Below are 22,276 nucleotides of genomic sequence, written 5' to 3'. Positions count from 1 at the left end.
CTGTCAATTTATGCAGTGCTTTACATATACATTGTACATTCACATCAGTCCCTACCCTCAAGGAGCTTACAATCTAAGGTCCCTAACTCACATTCATACATACTAGGGACAATTTAGACAGGATCCAATTAACCTACCAGCATGTCTTGCAGTGTGGGAGGAAACCCATGCAGGCACAGGGAGAACATGCAAACTCCAGGCAGGTAGTGTCGTGGTTGAGTGCTACCCACTACACCACTGTGCTGCCCGAACTTTTCCAGTGCTGCGAATCGAACAGGGGTCCGTTCGGCCCATCCCTAGTTGTAATCATATGAACCTTCATTTCTTTGAGTACTGTATAAAACAGGATGGTCTAACAGAGAACAAATATGGCTTTATGAAACATAGATCCCCATAGATATTCACCTTGGAAGTGCTATTTATGTGATTGTGCAAAACTGCTTTATACCGCTCCTTGTAATAGTTTAGTGGAGTTCTCAAGGCTGCAAGGACTACAGGAGCATCTTATGTATCTACATGGTTAAAGAACAAAAGACAATCAGTTTTAAATAAAATGTATCTGAAATGGATTGATGTTCCTCAAGAGTCAGTGTTGACCCCAATTCTTTTCAAGCTTCTTGTAAACGGCCCGGTGAATTGAATAAAAAATATGCAGCTATTTTTGCCAATGTCATAAGATTTTGTAAATTTATTAAAACCTACCATGCAAGTGACAAATTACTAAAGAACCTTAAAATGACATGATGGCAGCATGAGCAGTTAAGTGGCAGATGAAATGCAATGTAAAATTATGCTCCCGAAATAGGTATAGCAGAAGCATTGCCCTCATTTAAATGGAATACAGTTAAGCAAACACAACTGGAAAATACTTGGGAATACTGATTAATTCTTAATGCCTAACAGCAGTTGCAAAAGCAAATCAAATCCTAGGATGATAAACATGACGCAGCAATGTGTAGTCCCTTTATAAATCTTTTTAAATTACTGATGGTATGAGTTATGCTGCGTACCCACGACCGTTTTTTCCGTCAGAATAAACTTTGACGGTTTTTCCGATGGAGTTCCGCTGAAACAGACTTGCCTACACACGATCACACCAAAGTCCGATCGTTTAGAACTCAATGACGTACGACGGGACTAGAATAAGGAAGTTCATAGCCAGTAGCCAATAGCTGCCCTTGCGTCATTTTTGGTCTGTTGGACTAGCATACAGACGAACGGTTTTCCCGATAGGAATTGATTCCGTCGGAAAGATTTAAAACATGTTCTATTTCTAGGTCCTTCACGATTGGAATATCTGATGGAATGATTCCGTCTGACCTTTTCTGCCGTAAAGTCCAGTCGTGTGTACGCGGCGTTACAGTTTTGGATACCACAACGTATGCAAGACAAAGAAGATCTGAATGTCGAAGTGGTTCTAAAGCCCTAAGGTTTTTTATCTTAAAATGGTAGTAAACCTTAGACGTGAAATAGGAACAAAGCATATCCCTCTATAGTTTCTACTTGTCACTTTTCAGAGTGTCATTTCTGTCCGCTGCCCCATTCCTCAGTTCTCAGAGCTCCCCTCACTGATGTAACTTCAGCTTTCTGCCCCTTCTTTTCAGAGCTAAGAGATCCTGTGTAATTTCTGCACTTTGAGTGGATGTAGGGAAAAGATGGCTAGAGATAGATAGGTACAACCTATGTAGGAAGATTTGTTTCATCTCTGTGTATCACCTAAGGCCAGTTACTTCACTGTGCATGTGTAAGGGTTTACAACCACTTTCATGCATCCTATGCCTTAAGGTAAAAAAAACATCTGTGCTGCAGAATCACCCCCAGCCCCCCCCCCCCCCCCCCCCCCCTTTATACGTAAGTGAGCCCAATCTCAATCCAGCATTGTGCACAAGAGCCCTGGCAGTAGCAGGAGCCATTGGCTGCCGCTGCTGTCAATCAAATCCTGTAACACGGGAGTGGGCAGGGCTAAGCCACAATGTCTGTGTTAGAATATTATTTCAAATTCATCATTCGGCACTTATAGGTGTTATATTATATTCATGGCAAGCTTGCAAAACATATTTATTTATTATGACTAATCATAAAACCAGAGTATGTGTGAATGAACTTGATCAATTGATTTGACATGATTCTTCAGCTAAAGATGAGCATTGCTGGATTTTTCTGGTGTAGCCAATTTGAGTATGACATATAAGGTATCTTGGTATAGAATTTCAGGAGAAGACAAGAATAGACCTCCAGAATAGACCAGTATTTATGTAATTAGAGAAATAATATATTTGTTTATATCCTGTTAAGTTAGTTTGTAGTCTCAATCATATTAATAAGTATTAGTATATAGTTACTTAATGAAGTTAAAGTTTGGTAATATGTGTTCATATTATGTAGATGTTTGGTTATATGACATTACATGATCAGCACATTACTTCAAGTATGGAGTGTTACATGTGGGCTTGTCAATCGAATGCCATATATGACTCTAAGTTAGTATCTACTTTTGTATAGCATATTGCTGAAGCTAGCAGAAATGAATATGTACCATACAAGGTTCTAAGTTTTTGTGAGGTTATGACGTTCACATGTAACATATAAAGCCAACGTTTCTATACTGAAGGGCGGACACACACACAGACACACACACACACACACACACAGCCACTAGGATAGATGACACTGACATGTTCACAAGACACTTCGACAAGTTGGGACAGTTGAATTCTGCCAAAAGTCTGAGAAGGTCATTTCTTGCTTCTTCTTGGACGACACAAGACAGCATGGAGACAGAAGTCAGCAGCCGTGAAGCACACATGCTTTCATAAGCTTATTACAGCTTTAATAACTTTTTATTCTATTTCATATATTTTTACCCACATTGAACTGAACTGTTATATTTTTACATTGTATTTATGATGCCAACTATGTGACAATAAACTCACACTTTGTTTTAAGTCATTTTGGCTATCAATGCTATTCACCCGGAAGCGCCTCTGAGATACAAGAATATTAGATATTAATAATATTCTTCAGTCTGTGTCTCCAGACGCAGACTGGGCAGCTCAGGAGTGAGCCCTTACGCGTGCCCCCATAGAAAGCAACTTTCTATGAGGGCACTCGCCAAAGAGGAGGACCCCAGAAGAAGAGGATTGGGGCTGCTCTGTGCAATACCATTGCACAGAGCAGGTAAGTATAACATGTTTATTATTTTAATTAAAAAAAAAAAAAAGCTGAAGCTTTAACCGCTTGCCAACCAGCCGCTGTAATTTTACGGCAGCAGGTCGGCAGGGTTCCCGCGAGCCGTCATAGTTGTATTTCGGCTCCTTTGAGCGGGATAGCATTCGTGCCCACTGCTCTGCCGGGGTGCTGATGCTCGTGGCCGACGGTCACCACGATCGCTGGCACAAGAGGCAGAACAGGGACGTGTGTGTAAACACACAAATCCCTGTTCTGTGAGGAGAGGAGAGACAGATCGTGTGTTCCTAATAGCAAGGAACCACGGTCTGTCATCCCTTCTAGTCAGTCCCCTCCCTCTACAGTTAGAACACACAGTCAGGGAACACAGTTAACCCCTTGATCGCCTCCTAGTGTTAACCCCTTCCTTGCCAGTGACATTTATACAGTAATCAGTGCATTTTTATATCATTGATCGCTGTATTATTGTCAGTCGTCCCAAAAATGTGTCAAAAGTGTCCGATGTGTCCGCCATAATGTTGCAGTCACGATAAAAAATCGCAGATCGCCACCATTACTGGTAAAAAAAAATAATTAAAAAAATGCCATAAATCTATCCCCTATTTTGTAGACGCTATAACTTTTGCGCAAAACAATCAATATACGCTTATTGTGATTTTTATTACCAAAAATATGTAGAAGAATACATATCGGCCTAAACTGAGAAAAAAATTAGCTTTTTTAAAAAAAAATTGTGGATATTTCTTATAGCAAAAAGTACAAAATATTGTGTTTTTTTTTTCAAAATTGTCGCTCTTTTTTTTTGTTTATAGCGCAAAAAATAAGAACCGCAGAAATGATTAAATACCACCAAAAGAAAGCTCTATTTGTGGGAAAAAAAGGACGTCAATTTTGTTTGGGTACAGCGTTGCACGACCGCGCAATTGTCAGTTAAAGCGACACAGTGCCGTATCGCAAAAAATGCTCTGGTCATTGAGCAGCCAAATCTTACGGGGCTGAAGTGGTTAATATCACTTTGAGCTTAGAAGGGAATAAGAAAATAATTTTTTTGGAGCTAATATACATCTACATATATATATACACATACATCCACCGGCCACTTTTTTAGGTACACCTTGCTAGTACTGGGTTGGACCCCCTTTTGCCTTCAGATCTGCCTTAATTCTTCGTGGCAAAGATTCAACAAGGTGTTGGAAACATTCCTCAGAGATTTTGGTCCATATTGACATAACATCACGCAGTTGCTGTAGATTTGTCGGCTGCACATCCAAGGTACCAATCTCCTGTTCCACCACATCCCAAAGGTGCTCTATTGGATTGAGATCTGGTGACTGTGGAGGCCATTGGACTACATTGAACTCATTGTCATGTTCAAGAAACCCATGGTGAGATGATTTGAGCTTTGTGACACGGTGCATTATCCTACTGGAAGGAGCCATCAGAAGATGGGTAAAACAAGTAAAGGCGCAACAGCTGGATTAGATTATCCCACAAAGTGAATAGAAATAGAAAATATGACATATAATCATATTGAAATTATAAAACTGTCTGAAAGGACAGGGCTAAAGTCCACAAAGTCATTGGGGGGTGGAGAAGAGTCCAACACTCAGGGCTGCCATCATATAGGAACAGAAACCTGGTTCCAGTAAGGCCGCGTACACACGAGCAGACTTTTCGGCAACATAAGTCCGACGGCCATTCCGGTGGACTTTCGTCAGACTTTTGACGGACTTCCGATGGACTTTTGAATGAACGGACTTGCCTACAGATGATCACACCAAAGTCCGATGGATTCGTACGTGATGACGTACGACCGGACTAAGATAAGGAAGTTGATAGTCAGTAGCCAATAGCTGCCCTAGCGTGGGTTTTCGTCCATCGGACTAGCATACAGACGAGCGGATTTTTCCACCGGACTTGAGTCCGTCTGAAAGATTTGAAGCGTGTTTCAAATCTAAAGTTCGTCAGATTCTCAACTGGAAAAGTCAGCTGAAGGTCCGATGAAGCCCACGCACGATCAGATTGTGCGACGGACCGAGTCTGGCGGACCAGTCCAGTCAAAAAGTCTGACCGTGTGTACGCTGCATGACACTGAAAGAGACAGGGAGAGAGGCGCCTTTGGGGTAGATTTGTGACAATTTTTATTAGCACTTCATAAAATGGTAACTCACATTTGGGAAGTGTTTCACAGGCACATAAAAAGAGGTCCCAGCAAGGGGAGGGGGTCATCGGCAGACGATCTAATCTTGTGACCCCTTCATGGGAGAGCAATTGTGCTTACTGTACACCGCTGTATGGGAAGCCAGCTGTGGTGGAGGAAAATTGAAAGTGAGGCTTGAAGCGCAGCTGGTGAGGAGGCGAGGGAGGATGATGTCACTGGTATGCGACGTTTTTCGCGAGCATGCATGCTGCGGATGACACGGCAGCCACAATCCTTTGTCAAGTTTAAGCGCACAAGTGCTCTCCCATGAAGGGATCACAGGATTAGATCGTCTGCCGAGGACCCCCTCCCCTTGCTGGGACCTCTTTTTCTGTGCCTGTGAAACACTTCCCAAATGTGAGTTGCCATTTTCTCAAGTGCTAATTAAAATTGTCACAAACCTACACCCAGAGGTGCCTCTCTCCTTGTCTCTATCAGAAGATGGGTACACTGAGGTCATAAATGGATGGACATGGTCAGCAACAACATTCGGGTAGGCCGTGGCGTTTAAACGTTCAAAGTGTTCCAAGAAAATATCCCCTACACCATTACACCACCACCACCAGCCTGAACTGTTAATACAAGGCAGGATGGATCCATGCTTTCATGTTGTTTATGCCAAATTCTGACCCTATATCTGAATGTTGCAGCTGAAATTGAGACTCATCAGACCAGGCAATGTTTTTCCAATCTTCTATTGTCCAATTTTAAAGAGCCTGTGCAAATTGTAGCCTGTTTCCTGTTCTTAGCTGACAGGAGTGGCACCCGGTGTGCTCTTCTGCTGCTGTAGCCCATCTGCTTGAAGGTTCGATGTGTTGTGCATTCAGAAATGGTATTCTGCATACCTTGGTTGTAACGAGTGGTTATTTGAGTTACTGTTGCCTTTCTATAATCTCAAACCAGTCTGCCCATTCTCCTCTGACCTCTGACATTAACAAGGCACTTTCCTCCACACAACTGCCTCTCATTGGATATTTTTTTTCGGACCATTTTCTGTAAACCCTAGAGATGGTTGTGCGTGAAAATCCCAGTAGATCAGCAGTTTTTAAAATACTCAGACCAGCCAGTCTGGCACCAACAATGCCACATTCAAAGTCACTTAAATCCTATTTCTTCTCCATTCCGATGCTCAGTTTGAACTTCAGCAAGTTGTCTTCACCACGTCTAGAGGCCTAAATGCATTGAGTTGCTGCCATGTGATTGGATGATTAGCAATTTGTGTTACCAAGCAATTGAACAGGTGTATATGAGTATATACTGTATATATATATATATATATATATATATATATATATATATATATATATATATATATATATATATACACACAGTGCCTTGAAAAAGTATTCATACACATTGAAATTTTCCACGTTTTGTCATGTTACAACAAAAAACATAAATGTATTTTATTTTATTGGGATTTTATGTGATAGACCAACACATAATAGGTGGCACATAATTGTGAAGTGTTAGGAAAATGATAAATGGTTTTCAAATTTTTTTACAAATAAATACCGTATTTATCGGCGTATAACATGGGAGAAGTTTCTGGAAAAAAAACTTAAATTTTAAGTAAGGAACTTTGAAGCAAAATAAGGGTCAGTTCCTATCTGCAGCCTCACAAGTGCCATCAATGCAGCCTCATCAGTCCACATCAATGCAGCCTCACAACTGCCATCAATGCAGCAGCCTCACCATTGCCATCAATGCAGCCTGATCAATGCCCAACTGCAGCCTGTAGTGATATAATGTATTGGGTGAATAATTAATTTAGTAACACAGCCTAGAGGGGACAGGGAGGGGGACGGGACGAGCGATGACAGATTACATACAGTGAGAATCTCCTATGATAGACAGAACAGTGGTCCAATGGCGGTCCAGGAGACGGGACTTCCTATTACAGAGGCCGCCAAGTAAACAGGAGATTCTCACTGTATGTAATCTGATGGCGCTCGTCCCGCCCCCTCCCTGTCCCCTCCGAGGCAGCTAAAATTTAAGTATCGGTGTATAACACGCACACGCTATTTGGACCCCATTTTCAGGGTGAAAAAGTGTGCGTTTACACGCCAATAAATGCAGAGTGTGAAAATTGTGGTGTGCATTTGTATTCAGCCCCCCTGAGTCAATATGTTTTAGAACCACCTTTTGCTACAATTACATCTGCAAGTCTTTTTGGGTATGTCTCTACCAGCTTTGCACATCTAGAGAGTAACATTTTCGCCCATTCTTCTTTGCAAAATAGCAGCAAATAGCAGCAGTGAACAGCAATTTTCAAGTCTTGCAACAGATTCTCAATTGGATGAAAGTTTGGGCCATTCTAACATATGAATATGCTTTGATCTAAAGTATTCCCACAACATGATGCTGCCACCACCATTTTTCATGGTGGGGATGGTGTGCTTAGGGTAATGTGCAGTGTTGGTTTTCTGCCACACATAGCGGTTTGCTTTTAGGCCAGAAAGTTCCATTTTGTTCTCATCTGACCAGTTAACCTTCTTAAACATGTTTGTTGTGTCCCCCACATGGCTTCTCGTAAACCGCAAACAGGACTTCTTATGGCTTTTTTCAACAATGGAAAGAGAAAATTGAGTACTGTCCGTGATACTTTTTTTATTTGCACTAACATACAATTTTTCAGGACAAGCTTTCGGGGTATGTCCCCTTCTTCAAGGTCCAAGCAGTATTCTTGGACCTTGAAGAAGGGCACATACCCCGAAAGCTTGTCCTGAAAAATTGTTAGTGCAAATAAAAAAGTATCACGGACAGTACTCAATTTTCTCTGTCACATTACACTAATACGGCTACAATCAAATCAACTATGATGGAAGATTTCAACAATGGCTTTCTTCTTTCCACTCATTAAGGCCAGATTTGTGGAGTGCACGACATATGCCCCGTACACACGGTCGGATTTTCCGATGGAAAATGTCCGATCGGAGCGTGTTGTCGGAAATTCCGACCGTGTGTGGGCTCCATCGGACATTTTCCATCGGATTTTCCGACACACAAAGTTGGAGAGCAGGAGATAAAATTTTCCGACAACAAAATCCGTTGTCGGAAATTCCGATCGTGTGTACACAAATCCGACGGACAAAGTGCCACGCATGCTCAGAATAAATAAAGAGATGAAAGCTATTGGCCACTGCCCCGTTTATAGACCCAACGTAGGTGTTTTACGTCACCGCGTTCAGAACGATCGGATTTTCTGACAACTTTGTGTGACCGTGTGTATGCAAGACAAGTTTGAGCCAACATCCGTCGGAAAAAATCCTAGGATTTTGTTGTCGGAATGTCCGAACAAAGTCCGACCGTGTGTACGCCCTATAATAGTTGTTCTGTGGACAGATTCTCCCACCTGAGCTGTGGATCTCTGCAGCTCCTCCAGAGTTACCATGGACCTCTTGGCTGCTTCTCTGATTAATGCTCTCCTTGTCCAGCCTATGGGTTTAGATAGACGGCCATGTCTTGGTAGCTTTGCAGTTGTGCCATACAATGCTCCGTGCGATGTTTAAAGCTTGGGATATTTTTTTTATAACCTAACCCTGCTTTAAGTTTGTTCACTAAGGTTCTCTAATAAACCTCTGAGGGCTTCACAGAACTGCTGCATTTATACTGAGATTAAATTACACACAGGTGGACTCTATTTAATAATTAAGTGACTTCTAAAGGCAATTGGTTCCACTAGATTTTAGTTAGGGGTATCAGAGTAAAGGGGACTCAATACAAATGCACACCACACTTTTAAAATTGAAAACCATTTATCATTTTCCTTCCACTTCACAGTTATGTGCCACTTTGTGTTGGTCTATCACATAAAATCCCAATAAAATACATTTATGTTTTTGGCTGTAACATAACAAAATGTGGAAAATGTCAAGGGGTATGAATACTTTTTTAAGGCACTGTATATATATATATATATATATATATATATATATATATATATAAAATCACTTTTACATGTACTCGGGCCACCCCCTTCCTGACCCCCACCCAGACTCCTCTGTCCCTGCTACAAGCCTGGGACCTCCATGGCCCTCACCTCTACATACAAACACAAACATATGTGTTGGGTGCACATGCACACAAACATATTTGTTATCGATTTACTTAACATATCCTCATCTATTATATTTTACCAAATAAACAGACATTATTATGTGTTTGCATGCAGCTAAAAATTATTTAAGTGTATTTTACAGTAAATTTTGATCTGATGAACAGTAGTGCAAATATTGTACGATGTAAAAAGCTGCAAATACTACTTTTTTTTCTACAGGGTCTCTGCTTTCAGAAAATATATAACATTTGGGGGTTATATATAATATGTTGGGGTTTTAAGTGCATTTTCCTGCACATGTGCATTTTAGTATGTGTGCACAAAATGGAATTATTTACACTTTATCTTTTTATTGAAAGGGGGCAATTATCTATGTATGGAGTATAGGAAGGAGATAGTTATGGTAAGAATGATTTAGCTGTGGTTCAGATGTGGAATGCCCTATTACATAAAACGGAATGTCAAAATCAATTACATAATCTAAAAATAAACTGGATGCTTTTCTTACTATTAATGGTATGTACAGATGTAACGTATAGTGTTTTAGATATTTAACCTGGGAAATTGATTTGACTGCCTCTAATGCCGCCTACACACGATCAGACTTTACGGCATACTTGGTCAGGCGAACCTGAGTCCGTCGGACAATTCAATCGTGTGTGGGCTCCAGCGGACTTTTTTTTCTCAAAAGTTTGACTGACCTAGAAATGAAACATGTTTCAAATCTGTCCGACGGACTCGAGTCCGGTCGAAAAGTCCGCTCGTCTGTATGCTAGTCCGACGGACAAAAACCGACGCTAGGGCAACTATTGGCTACAGGCTATGAACTTCCTTGTTTTAGTCCGGTCGTACGTCATCACGTATGAATCCATCGGACTTTGGTTGATCGTGTGTAGGCAAGTCCGTTCATTCGTAAAGTCCGTCGAAAAGTCCGCCAGACAAAGTCTGCCGTAAAGTCCGCTCATGTGTACGTGGCATAAGGGTCAGGGATGAATTTTTCCCGGGGTCGCCCATGGGGTTTTGTATTGCATTTCTCTAAGCTACAACATAAAACTGCTTGAGTTTGTTAGAGGTTGAATCAGATGGATGTGTCTTTTTTTTTTTATGAGCTATGTGAATATTTATTGACAGCTAAAGATCCATTCCTAACAAATTTATGAATGTTTTGTATAAGGTGAAACTCAGAGACTGGAGACAGTGTGGTTATCTGGGATATGTCAGAATGAGAAGAATGAAGCTGTAAGCAGTAAACTGGACATTGATAACATGGCTGGAGTCTTCTACATGCTGTTGGTTGCTATGGGTTTAAGCCTGTTGGTCTTCTCATGGGAACACCTTGTGTACTGGAGGATGAGACACTGTGTACCCAGACCTTGTGTGGAGCAGAGCCTGCTTGGAATCAGTCGGGTAAGCCTTAAAAAAATTGAACAGATTTCAAAGGAGGTTTTTTAATGTACAGTGTTTTTATATACATACAGTATATTCTCTTTTTATATATTATGTTCAGCACATTTTCAATTTTTTTTTTATTAAATATTGTTGTATTTCCCATGTTGTTGAACAAAGTCTGTTGACCACAGTGCATAGTAGCTCAGGTTGAAATTTACAAGCATAGCTGAATTATTAAACACAGTCAAGGAACAAGCCAAAGGTCGGTAACGAGTGGTAGTGGAGATAGGAAAAGCTGCAGGTACACAAAGGAGCAAGATATCGGCTGGAGAGAGCACAGTATTCTGGCAAAAAGGAAGTTCAAAGGCATGGCTTAAATAGGAAGCTGGTTGGATGAACAAGGTGTTCAAGGTTCACCGAAACAAGATTATATAAGGGTTCAGACAAGATGCTGTCCAACATCTCAGGTGGCTCAATAAGGAGAGGTACTGCCAGACATAGTAGAGGTTGTGGGATCAGATCCTGGTCCTGACAAAGTAAAAACCTTTTCACAACTTTGTGGAAGAGGCAGTGGCTCAAGTGACTGTAGAAAACATGTCCGTTGGAATTTTATAAACATGTAACAAGCTGCTGAGTAACTAAAAGCAGAAATTACTTTTTCTTAATGCAGACGTTTTTTTCTGAAATTGTAAATTAAAAATATTGCATGCAAAGCTAGAATTGTATCCCTAATTGTACAGTATAGAACACATATTTGATATTCCTAGACCCTGGGTTATAGGCTGGTAACTTCAGGTGATTGGACACTGACAAAGCTTTTGAGGACATGCCATCTGGGCATCCCCCTATAACCATAACCCACTCCATCAGGACTCACATGAGTCCTCAGTTTTTTGCTAATGTCCCAAGGTGATGAACCTCATGTTGAAGTTACTCTTAGCTTAACTAGTTTATTGTTTTATTTTGGATTCTTTAATTAACACTTCACTGTCTTTTAATACAACGGTAGAAGCAGTATATCCCGATTGGTGCAACCTTTGTATAACATAAGAACATAAAAGAGTGACAGCAAAAAAAGACCAAGTGGTCGATTGACCTGACGCGTTTTTTAAAATATATATACAGTATGTTTTTTTTTTTTTTTGGTTAACTTTTTTGTCTGAGAATAGATTTATGTTTGTCCAAAGCATGTTTGAATCCACTTGCTGTTGACTGACTCAGTACCTATGCAGGAGGTCTTTTCCAAGCATCAACTACTTTTACTGTAAAATAATACTTTCTAAGATTAGTTTTGAACTTTCCTCCAGTTAGTTTGAGGTTATGTTCCTGTGTTCTTGATCTTGGCTCCATATTGAAAATACTACTCTCCTGAACCTTATTCACCCCCTTGATGTATTTACATTTTTCAATCACGTCTCCTCATTCCCTTCTTTCCTCCAGACTGTACATATTAAGCTCCTGAAGTTTCTCAGTATGTTTTATCCCCCAAACCTTTCACCATTTTTGTTACCTGTCTCTGGACTCATTCAATCTTATCAATATCTTTTTGTAGGTGAGGTCTCCAGAACTGGACACAGTATTCTTAATGAGGTCTCACTAAAGATCTATATAGGGGAATCAGAACCTCCTTCCTCCTGCTGGTGATCCCTCTAGTCCCTTCTATCCATCCTAGAATTATACACAACCCACAAATCTTTTTCCTCTGTAGTGCTCTCCAATACTGTACTCGCAATGCTGTACTCTCTTGAGGGATTCTTTTCCCCTAGGCACATTATTTTACATTTAGAAACATTGAACAGCAGTCTCCACTGCTTTGACCGATTTTCCAGCAATGGCAAATTATGTTCCATGTTACATACACCTCCAGGAATGTGAAACCTAGTGCGAACCTCTGTATCATCAGCAAAAAGACATACCTTTCCCAACAAACCTTTAGTTATATCACTTCCTTCCTGATCCCTCAAGAGGATGTTCCCTGGATCAACTTTACCTATAAATATTAGTATCCAGTTATATTATGTAAATTTTGGAAAGAATCCAGGCTTTAATTAAAGCAATCTACTGAGCTGGCCAGAACCACCTCTTGAAGGAGTCTATTCTACATTTTCACAGCTCTTACTGTGTAAAAACCTTTCCATATTTGAAGATGAAATCTCTTTTCCTCCCGACTTAAAGAGTGCCCCCTTGTCCTCTGTGATGACCTTAAAGCGAATAACTCAACACCAAGTTCCCTATATGGATCACCTATGTATTTATACATATTGATCATATCCCCCTTAATCTCCCCTTCTCAAGAGAGAATAAATTCAGTTCCTCTAATCTTTCCTCATAGCTGAGCTTCTCCATGCCTCTTATCAGTTTGGTTTACCTTCTCTGCACTTTCTCCAGTTCCCCAATATCTTTTTTGTGAACTGGGGGCCAAAACTGAACTGCATATTCCAGATGAGGTCTTACTAATGATTTGTACAGGGGCAAAATTATTTCTGTCTGCAGTCCATACCTCTCTTAATACAAGAAAGCATCTTGCTCACTTTGGAAACCACAGCTTGGCATTGCATGCTATTTTATCAAGCTTATGATCTACCAGAACACCCAGATCCTTCTCCACCATTGACTCCCCCAGCTGTTCTCCTAGTATGTATGCTGCATGCATATTCTTAGCCCTAAAGTGCTTAACTTTACATTTATCAACATTAGACCTCATTTGCCACATAGTTGCCCAATTCAACAGTGCATTGAGGTTGGCTTGTAAGTTGGAGACATCCTGTAAGGATGTTATTCCACTGCATAGCTTGCTGTCATCTGCAAAGACTGAAATGGTACTTTTAATCCCAGTCCCTATATCATCTTTGAATAAATTTAAAAGTAAGGGTCCCAACACTGAACCTTGGGGTACACCACTAATAACCCTAAACCATTCAGAGTATGAATCATTAATCACTACTCTCTGAATTCGGTCTTTTAGTGCCAGAAACCATGAATCAGCCTGAGACAAAAGTACAGTTAAATCACACTTGTTTAATAATAATAAAAAAAGGTAAACAGAGTAAATGTATTCAAAACATAGCCAGAGTTCAGGAATAATCAGACAAGCCAAAATGTCAGGGAGCCAGAGAACAGCATAGTAGAACAGCAAGCAGGATCTGGAGCCAGAAGGAACGTCAGCCAAGCAAGTCTTTAACAGGAACACAGGAGACCATCTCTAGAGATGTGACCAAGGCGAAGGCAGAGATCATCTGGACTGGGCGGGTTAAGTAGGCAGGAATGACGATCAGGATATCATCAACAGGTGAGTCACTGTGGAGAGATAGGAGCTGGCAATTAGCCAACAGCTGAGAGGCCAGCTCAGAGAAGGAAGGGCTGAGCCCAGCTCTGACAGTACCCTCTCCTCAATGACCCCTCCCCCTCGGAGGACCACCAGGCTTGAGGGTAAAACATCTGTGGAAATCACAGAGGAGGACAGGGGCATGTACGTCCGAGGATGAGACCCAAGAGCGTTCCCCCGGACCGTACCCTTTCCAATGCACCAGGTACTGTATGCGCCCACGGAACCTACGGGAGTCAACATTGGACTGTACTTCATACTCCTCATGGTTCTCAACCTGTCCAGGGTGAGGACAAGGCACCGAGGTGGTAAAGCAGTTGCAGACCAAAGGTTTTAATAAGGAGACACGAAATACATTTGAGATACGCATATTAGAAGGAAGGTCTAATGCGTAAGCCACTAAATTAATCCTGAATATGGAAAGGCCCAATAAACCGAGGTGTGAACTTCAGAGAGGGAACACAAAGTCGGAGGTTGCGAGATTATAGCCAGACCCTGTCCCTAACCTGGTAGGAAGGCGCAGGCAGGCGTCTGTGGTCAGCATGGAGTCTGTACCTATCATTAGCATGTTGCAAAGCCTCCTGGACTTGTGCCCAAGTGGAATAAAAACTGCGGAGATGCTCCTCTAACGCAGGAATAAAACGGGGACAATCGGGAAGCAGAATTCAAGGCACTATTGTAAGCAAACTCCGCCCACGGTAAGAGGTCTGACCAGTTGTTATGATGGTCAGAAATATAGCAACGTAGGAATTGCTCCAAGGACTGATTGACTTATTCTGTGGCCCCATTAGACTGCAGGTGATACGCAGAGGAGAAAGCAAGCTGAATTCCCAACTGTGCACAAAAGGCTCAACAGAACCGGGACACAAACTGACTACCCCTATCAAAGACAATCACTTTGGGTAGCCCATGTAAGCGAGCAAAAATGGAAGCCAGTTCCTTAGAAGGGAGCAAAGTGATTGTCTATAATAAGGCTTACCTGTAGCTACCCCGGATATCTCCTAAATCGTGTACTGTGCATATCCCCTGTATCAGACATCATCGGCACATGCGCACTGAAGCAATAGCACGTAACTCCGGGAGCGATGTCGCCGGCCGGACCAGTGTACGAGGACTGCTGCGGGGGCTTCGATCTAAGGTAAGTATTTCATAATGAGCTAGTATGCTTTTTTTTTTTGTTAGTGGGTTTACAACCACTTTAAAGAGTCCCTAAAATCAATTATGAGCCATAGTGGATCATTTGGGGCTGTGTCACTATGTTTCATCACTCCCACAAACTATGCCATATGGCATATTGATAGCATAAAATATTGATAAAGCAAAACAAAACACAGATTCCAAGGTATGCATACATGCGCTTTAAACTTTCAGTTTCAGAGTGTTTGAATAAAAAAATAATTAATTGTGCTCAGTGCTGACTGTAAACTGACATATTATTTCTGGGTGACTTTGGGTAGCAAAAACAATTCATTCAACATAATTCTCATTATCTGTTTTTTTTTTTTGTTGTTGTTTCTTAGGGTATATATAGTTGTTTTCGAGGTGTTCAGAGTCCATCTCATGGCCCTGCTTGTCCTGAGCCTGATGTAACAGGAACTCCGGTACCCGTCAATGTTCTAAGGGTTCTGCAGACAGCCAAGGATCTTGTTTCCTCCTCTGCTGTTGGTGGGTCCCTGGAGACTGCATCACATGCACTACGTACTTGGAGACAAAGAAGTGAGAGTTTGCAAGCTGTCTTCTCTGTGCAGGGTCCACAGCAACAATCACAGGCCAATTCATCCCCTCATTATGCTGTCACTTCAAAACCGATAGTAACTGTAGCCCCATCTAACAATATATCACTTGTTTCTCCTACTCTCCGAACAACCCACGTTCCATGCTCACCAAGAGAAGAAACAGATCCCAAGCCTTCAATTATAAATACTTGTCTTAGTCCAGATACTATGCCACCAATGGTTATCACTACCCTTAATGAAAGTGTTCGGAGAACAGAGCCTGGTGCTGCAAGTGGAAACTGTGAAACATCCCAGCTTTCGGCATGCAAGAGATGGGAACTATTGGAAAGAGCGCCCGCTACATCCACAACAGCAGTTCCTCACTGTAGTTCTTGGTGTCATTCCCCTATCCCCAGCCAACCAAGACGACATATCTTGCTATATGATTCATTTAACAAAAAAGACTGGAGGCTGCACCAACACTGTGGGTGCCCATCGTACTGTTCCCTCCCTCATAGCAATCAAGCATGCTTTGTATGCAGCAGTAGTCCTCCTTTTGAACAAAAAGGGAGAAAATGGCTTAGCCCAATTCACTGTAAACCCTCCCATCAGGAAGCGTGCTTTGCTGGCCCAATCTCTACATGTGCCAAGCCAGCTACGCTAAGCCACAGAGACCATCATACTGCTTACAGCGTAGCATCTGTAGGGAGAACTGTTTGCCACAGCAAGACAAGAAGTAGAAGGAAGCCTGCCCCTTTTCCTTTAGGGACATTTCCAACTGAAAGATCAAGAACACACCATCCAACTGAAACATGGAAGAGAATTAGCAGGGAATCAGAAGTGTAAAACTGGAATAAAATGGGTGTTCTTATGAAAAATGGCAATAAGGACTATACCAGTTTTAATGGATGCAATAATGGTTGCTGCTGAAGCTCAGGTACAGGTGGCACAAACACTGTATATCTGTTCAAAAAAATTAAGCAACATTATCAATGGTACCAATAAAATTTCAACATTGATACCCTGTCACTTAACATCAAATTTGCCTATTAAAGATGTATTAATGCTATTTACAAAGTGGTATATTCTATCCAATATGTTTTCAAATATTAAACTATATGTATTCCCCTGCATTCATCCTGAGGGCCCAGTGTGTTTTTGAAATATGCAGTGTTTTTTTTTTGTTTGTTTTTTTAGGTTGCCCCCTGGTCCTGCTTGTCCACAAAAAATATATTTTACTGAGATGATTTTGTGTTTCATCTGATAGTTTAGCAGCAATAACTCAATGCAATGATCTGAGAACTGCACAGATCTATAGGAGATCACAGAAAACACAATATTCTGGTTTTAACCAGTAATGTTTACAAAATACCTGCCCTAAATAAAATGCCTTCATGTCATTGAGTATTCCTTATTATTGTACAAATAGTGTTTGTACGTACTTTTATGTGGTTTCGTAAGAATGCAGCAAATTGTCTGGTGTGGAAATGTATCCGTGAACACTGGATAATTATCTTCTGATACCTGTGATTGTGCGATATCTGGGCCTTAAAGGGTTACATTCAAGTGCTTGAAATGATGCGTGAAGAAGCTATTGTTGTATGTCTATGTTGTGTGAAATAGACTGTTTGGCAGTTACCTAATACCCAACTGCCATCATATAATTATTCCAATTTTAGAACTCACACTGCTCTACTAGAGCACAAAAGCATCATATATATTATATGGTATTTGATGTTGTTGGATGAGATTATTATAAACTGACCTCCAGATGGATATAAAATATACAGATAAATTCAGCTCTGTGATCATTAGTATATCCTTAAATGTATTTTTTATATAAGCAATGTAAGTACCTGACTTTTGACTTAGTTTCAGCCTTTTGCAGTTCCTGTACAGCAGAACTAAGGGAGAAGCAGCACAAGGAGTCAATCAGTTGTTCTTCAGTGCAAGGAGCATACCAGTGTTGCCAGCCGTCAGTATTTCTACTGGCAGCCAGTAAAAAACAGGCAATTTTCTCCTGCCAGTAAATGTCAGTAAAAGGAAAAAGTTGCCAGTAAAAAATATGGCTGTGATGTTTGGCTCTGTCCAGAGCCAGCCGAGACCATCCGAGTGCCTGCTACAGTGTATTCGGGCAGCTCTGGTGGAGGCTGTGCCCGAGCGTGTCGTGTGATGTCATGGTGCAAGGGAGCCAAGCAGAGCGGCCAGAGCCTTGTGTGCGGGTCTGCAGGACAGGAGCAGGGCAAGTCGGGAGCAGGACTGTCAGTTCTGTTTAGACTAGAGTGGACTGAAGGGACCAAGAGTCAACTTCATGTGTGTGTGTGCCTTCCTATTCTAATTTCTTGCCCTCGTGAGTCCTGTCCCTGCGCTACTTACTTACTATATCAAAAATAAAATAAGAAATATGTTTTTTGCCCTACTGTCTACCTTAAATCACATTGCTAATTGCATATTGTACTTGTTTGTAGCCTAAACACTAAAATTTTCACTTAAAATTGTAATTTTGTAACTTTTGGAAATGCCAGTAAAAACTTGGCTGTGCCAGGAAATTTTGGGTTTCGTGTCAGTAAATTTCAATCTGGTAAGTTGGCAACACTGGAGCATACTGACAAGAAGAGAGAGCAGAGTGAAAAAAACAATGAGCTCATTGCTCTACTGCTTCTTCTTTCACTTTACAGTCACCTTAAAACCTATAGCAAAAAGTATACCTATTTACCATTTGGCTGGCCAAAAACCAGAGCACTTTTTGCGATTCGACACTGCATCGCTTTAACTGACAATTGCGCGGTCCTTGCTCCCAAAACAAAATTGACGTCCTTTTTTCCCACAAACAGAGCTTTCTTTTGGTGGTATTTGATCACCTCTGCGGTTTTTATTTTTTGCACTATAAACAAAAAAAGAGCGACAATTTTGAAAAAAAGGCATTATTTTTTACATTTTTGCTATAATAAATATCCCCAAAAAATATATAAAAAAAAATTTTTTTCCTCAGTTTATGCCGATACGTACTCTTCAACATATTTTTGGTAAAAAAAATCGCAATCAGTTTATTGATTGGTTTGCGCAAAAGTTATAGCGTCTACAAAATAGGGGATAGTTAAATGCCATTTTTATTAATATTTTTTTTTCACTAGTAATGGCGGCGATCAGCGATTTTAATCATGACTGCGACATTATGGCGAACACAGCGGACAATTTTGACACATTTTTGGGACCATTGTCATTTTTACAGCGATCAGTGCTATAAAATTGCACTGATTACTGTAAAAATGACACTGGCAGTGAAGGGGTTAACCACTAGGGAGGGGTTAAGTGTGTCCTAGGTATGTGTTCTAACTGTGGGGGGGAGAGGCTGTGTGTGACACATCACTGATCATAGCTCCCGATCTCAGGGAGCTATGATCAGTGACAGTGTCACTAGGCAGAACGGGGAGATGCTTGTTTACATTAGCATCTCCCGATTCTTCCTCTCCGTGAGATGATTGCGGGTATCCCCGCGGACATCGAGTCCGCGGGATCCGCGGTCGGACTCACGGAGCTCACGACGGCACGTGCGCGCCGCCTAGGCACGCACGCAAATTCAAAAGGACATACAGGTACGCCCATTTGCCTGTCCGTGCCATTCTGCTGATGTACATCGGCGTGCGCCAGTCGTTATGTGGTTAAACTGGCAGTAACGCACACAGACATAAATGGTGTTAAATTGGCAGTAACGCAATCAAATAGACGGTGTTCAATCGTCACTACACTGACACTATCTGAACTGTCCCTACTCTAGCTATACCCAAAAAATATATAAAAAATTTTTTTTTTCCTCAGTTTAGGCCGATACGTACTCTTCAACATATTTTTGGTAAAAAAAATCGCAATCAGTTTATTGATTGGTTTGCGCAAATGTTATAGCGTCTACAAAATAGGGGATAGTTAAATGCCATTTTTATTAATATTTTTTTTTCACTAGTAATGGCGGCGATCAGCGATTTTTATCGCGACTGCAACATTATGGCGGACAGATCGGACACTTTTGGAGTGATTTTGGGACCATTCACATTTATACAGCAATCAGTGCAATTAAAAATGCATTGATTACTGTGTAAATGTGACTGGCAGTGAAGGGGTTAACCACTAGGTGGCGCTGTAGGGGTTAGGTGTGTCCTAGGGAGTGATTCTAACTGTGGGGGGAGGGGCTGTGTGTGACATGACACTGATCACCGCTCCCGATCACAGGGAGCTGTGATCAGTGTCAGTGTCATTAGGTAGAACGGGGAAATGCTTGTTTACATTAGCATTTCCCCTTTCTTCCTCTCCATAAGACGAGTGCGGGTATCCCCACGGACATCGAGTCCATGGGACCCGCAAACGAGCTCACAAGGCTCCCGGCGGCCGCTCGCACGCCCACAAGCCGCCTCTTAAAGGGCAACGTACAGGTACATTAATCTGCCTGTACGTGCCCTTCTGCCGAAGTATATCTGCGTGAGGCTGTCAGGAAGAGGTTAAAGCTAATGTCCAGGCACAAAAACTTTCATTCATATATGGTGCATCCGGAAAGTATTCACAGCGCTTCACTTTTTCCACATTTTGTTATGTTACAGCCTTATTCCAAAATGAATTAAATGTATTATTTCCTCAAAATTCTACAAACAATACCCCATAATGACCGCGTGAAAGAAGTTTGTTTGAAATCTTTGCAAATTTATGAAAAAAATAAAAAACGAAAAAAATCACATGTACATAAGTATTCATAGCTTTTGTCATGACACTCAAAATTAAGCTTAGGTGCATCCTGTTTCCACTGATCATCCTTGAGATGTTTTCATAACTTGATTGGAGTCCACCTGTGGTAAATTAAGTTGATTGTACATGATTTGGAAAGGCACACACCTGTCTATATAAGGTCCCGCAGTTAACAGTGCATGTCAGAGCACAATCCAAGCCATGAAGTACACGGAATTGTCTGTAGACCTCCGAGACAGGATTGTATTGAAGCACAGATCTGCAGAAGGGTACAGAAAAATTTCTGCAGCTTTAAAGGTCTCAATGAGCAGAGTGGCCTCCATCATCCATAAATGAAAGAAGTTTGGAACCACCAGGACTCTTCCTAGAGCGGTCCGTCCGGCCAAACTGATCAATCGGGAGAGAAGGGCCTTAGGAAGATGACCAAGAACTCGATGGTCACTATTACAGAGCTCCAGCGTTTCTCTAAGGAGAGAGGAGTACCTTCCAGAGGAACAACCATCTCTGCAACACTTCACCAATCAGGCCTGTATGGTAGAGTGGCCAGACGGAAGCCACTCCTCGGTAAAAGGCACATAACAGCCGCCTGGAGTTTGCCAAAAGGCACTTGAAGGACTCTCAGACCACAAGAAACAAAATTCTCTGATGTGATTGTAGCGCTGGTAGATTTATGATCTACCATATGTTAGGTAAATTTAGTAAATTGCTCATTAAAGGAAGTTAGATTTGCCTCTGTTCCAGCTTGGCTGACGTTGTGTGTGTTTCCATACTGAGCCGGTGGCTGTCACTGTTACCACTGGCTAGTGTTGGAAAGGCAACGTGTCGAAGCGTATGAGTGCTCCTCTGTCCCGGGGACAACTCGGTGGAGGTGGTCCTCCGAGTTGGATTCTGGGAGAGGGTATTTATGGGACAGACACCATGTTTTAGGGTAGTTTTACAGCCACCTGCTGGCCCTCCTGGCCAACAGGTATGCGTTAGAGTGCTACCTCGTGGTCCTCCGTTCCGGAGGCCCACGCCGCTGCGGCGCGTGGGTAGGCCCAGAAGCTTGTCTGGGGCCTACCACAGCAGCCGAGGAATGGTCCTAAGCTGTCTATCCAGAGTGAAGAAGCTGGACAACCGAGGAGATCCCAGGGGAGGACCCGTCATGGAAGGATCATGCAGAGTGTTGGTCTGGAGAGGGGCCTGGTGACTCGGTTGGAGGACGTATCCTAAAGTAACTTTACAGCATAGTGTTGCCGGGTTTGGCTTAAAGGTTCAAGCACTGTGTCTGACGTTCACCGCAAAACCAATACATCCTGTGGCAGAGGATCGTACGGGTTCATCTCAAGCAAGTCTGTGGCAGAGACTTTTGTTTGTGCTACATACTGGCTGCTAGGCAAGTGAGAGAGGCCTATCCAGGCGAGCAAAGAGTGTGTCCCACGAGGGGAGTGCATTCTACTACAATATTCAACTCTAAAGGACATTTGTCAAGAATCCTAAAGAAAGGTATTTGAGCTTCTCTGTAGTTTCCCTTCTGCCTCTTTCCTGCTACTTCCTTCGTTAATTGTTCAATAAAGCATTGAAAACGTACTCAAGTGTTGGTGCTTATATCGTCCGGAGGTAAACTCAACGGAACCCTAGACCCAATGCCGGGGAAACAGAGGGAAGGAGAGTGAAGGTAACAAGCC

At 41.8% G+C, this 22,276-nt stretch overlaps 1 protein-coding gene across 1 annotated transcript in view; it reads left to right on the top strand.

Annotated features, from left to right (window-relative positions):
* GRIN2C (glutamate ionotropic receptor NMDA type subunit 2C) overlaps positions 1–17,257 on the top strand; it is a 247,775-nt gene extending 230,518 nt beyond the window's left edge. The window contains exons 11-12 of the mRNA XM_073608159.1: positions 10,621–10,853; positions 15,681–17,257. Of these exons, the coding sequence (XP_073464260.1) occupies positions 10,621–10,853; positions 15,681–16,721 (1,274 nt within the window). The 3' untranslated portion in view covers positions 16,722–17,257. The remainder of the gene's footprint in view (positions 1–10,620; positions 10,854–15,680) is intronic.
* The last annotated feature ends 5,019 nt before the right edge of the window (positions 17,258–22,276 follow it).

The sequence above is a fragment of the Aquarana catesbeiana genome, linkage group LG12 (assembly GCF_042186555.1).
Source record: "Aquarana catesbeiana isolate 2022-GZ linkage group LG12, ASM4218655v1, whole genome shotgun sequence".
Classification (NCBI taxonomy): domain Eukaryota; kingdom Metazoa; phylum Chordata; class Amphibia; order Anura; family Ranidae; genus Aquarana; species Aquarana catesbeiana.
The sequence above is the reverse complement of the archived record's forward strand: the minus strand, read 5'-3'. Positions and strand labels throughout refer to the sequence as shown.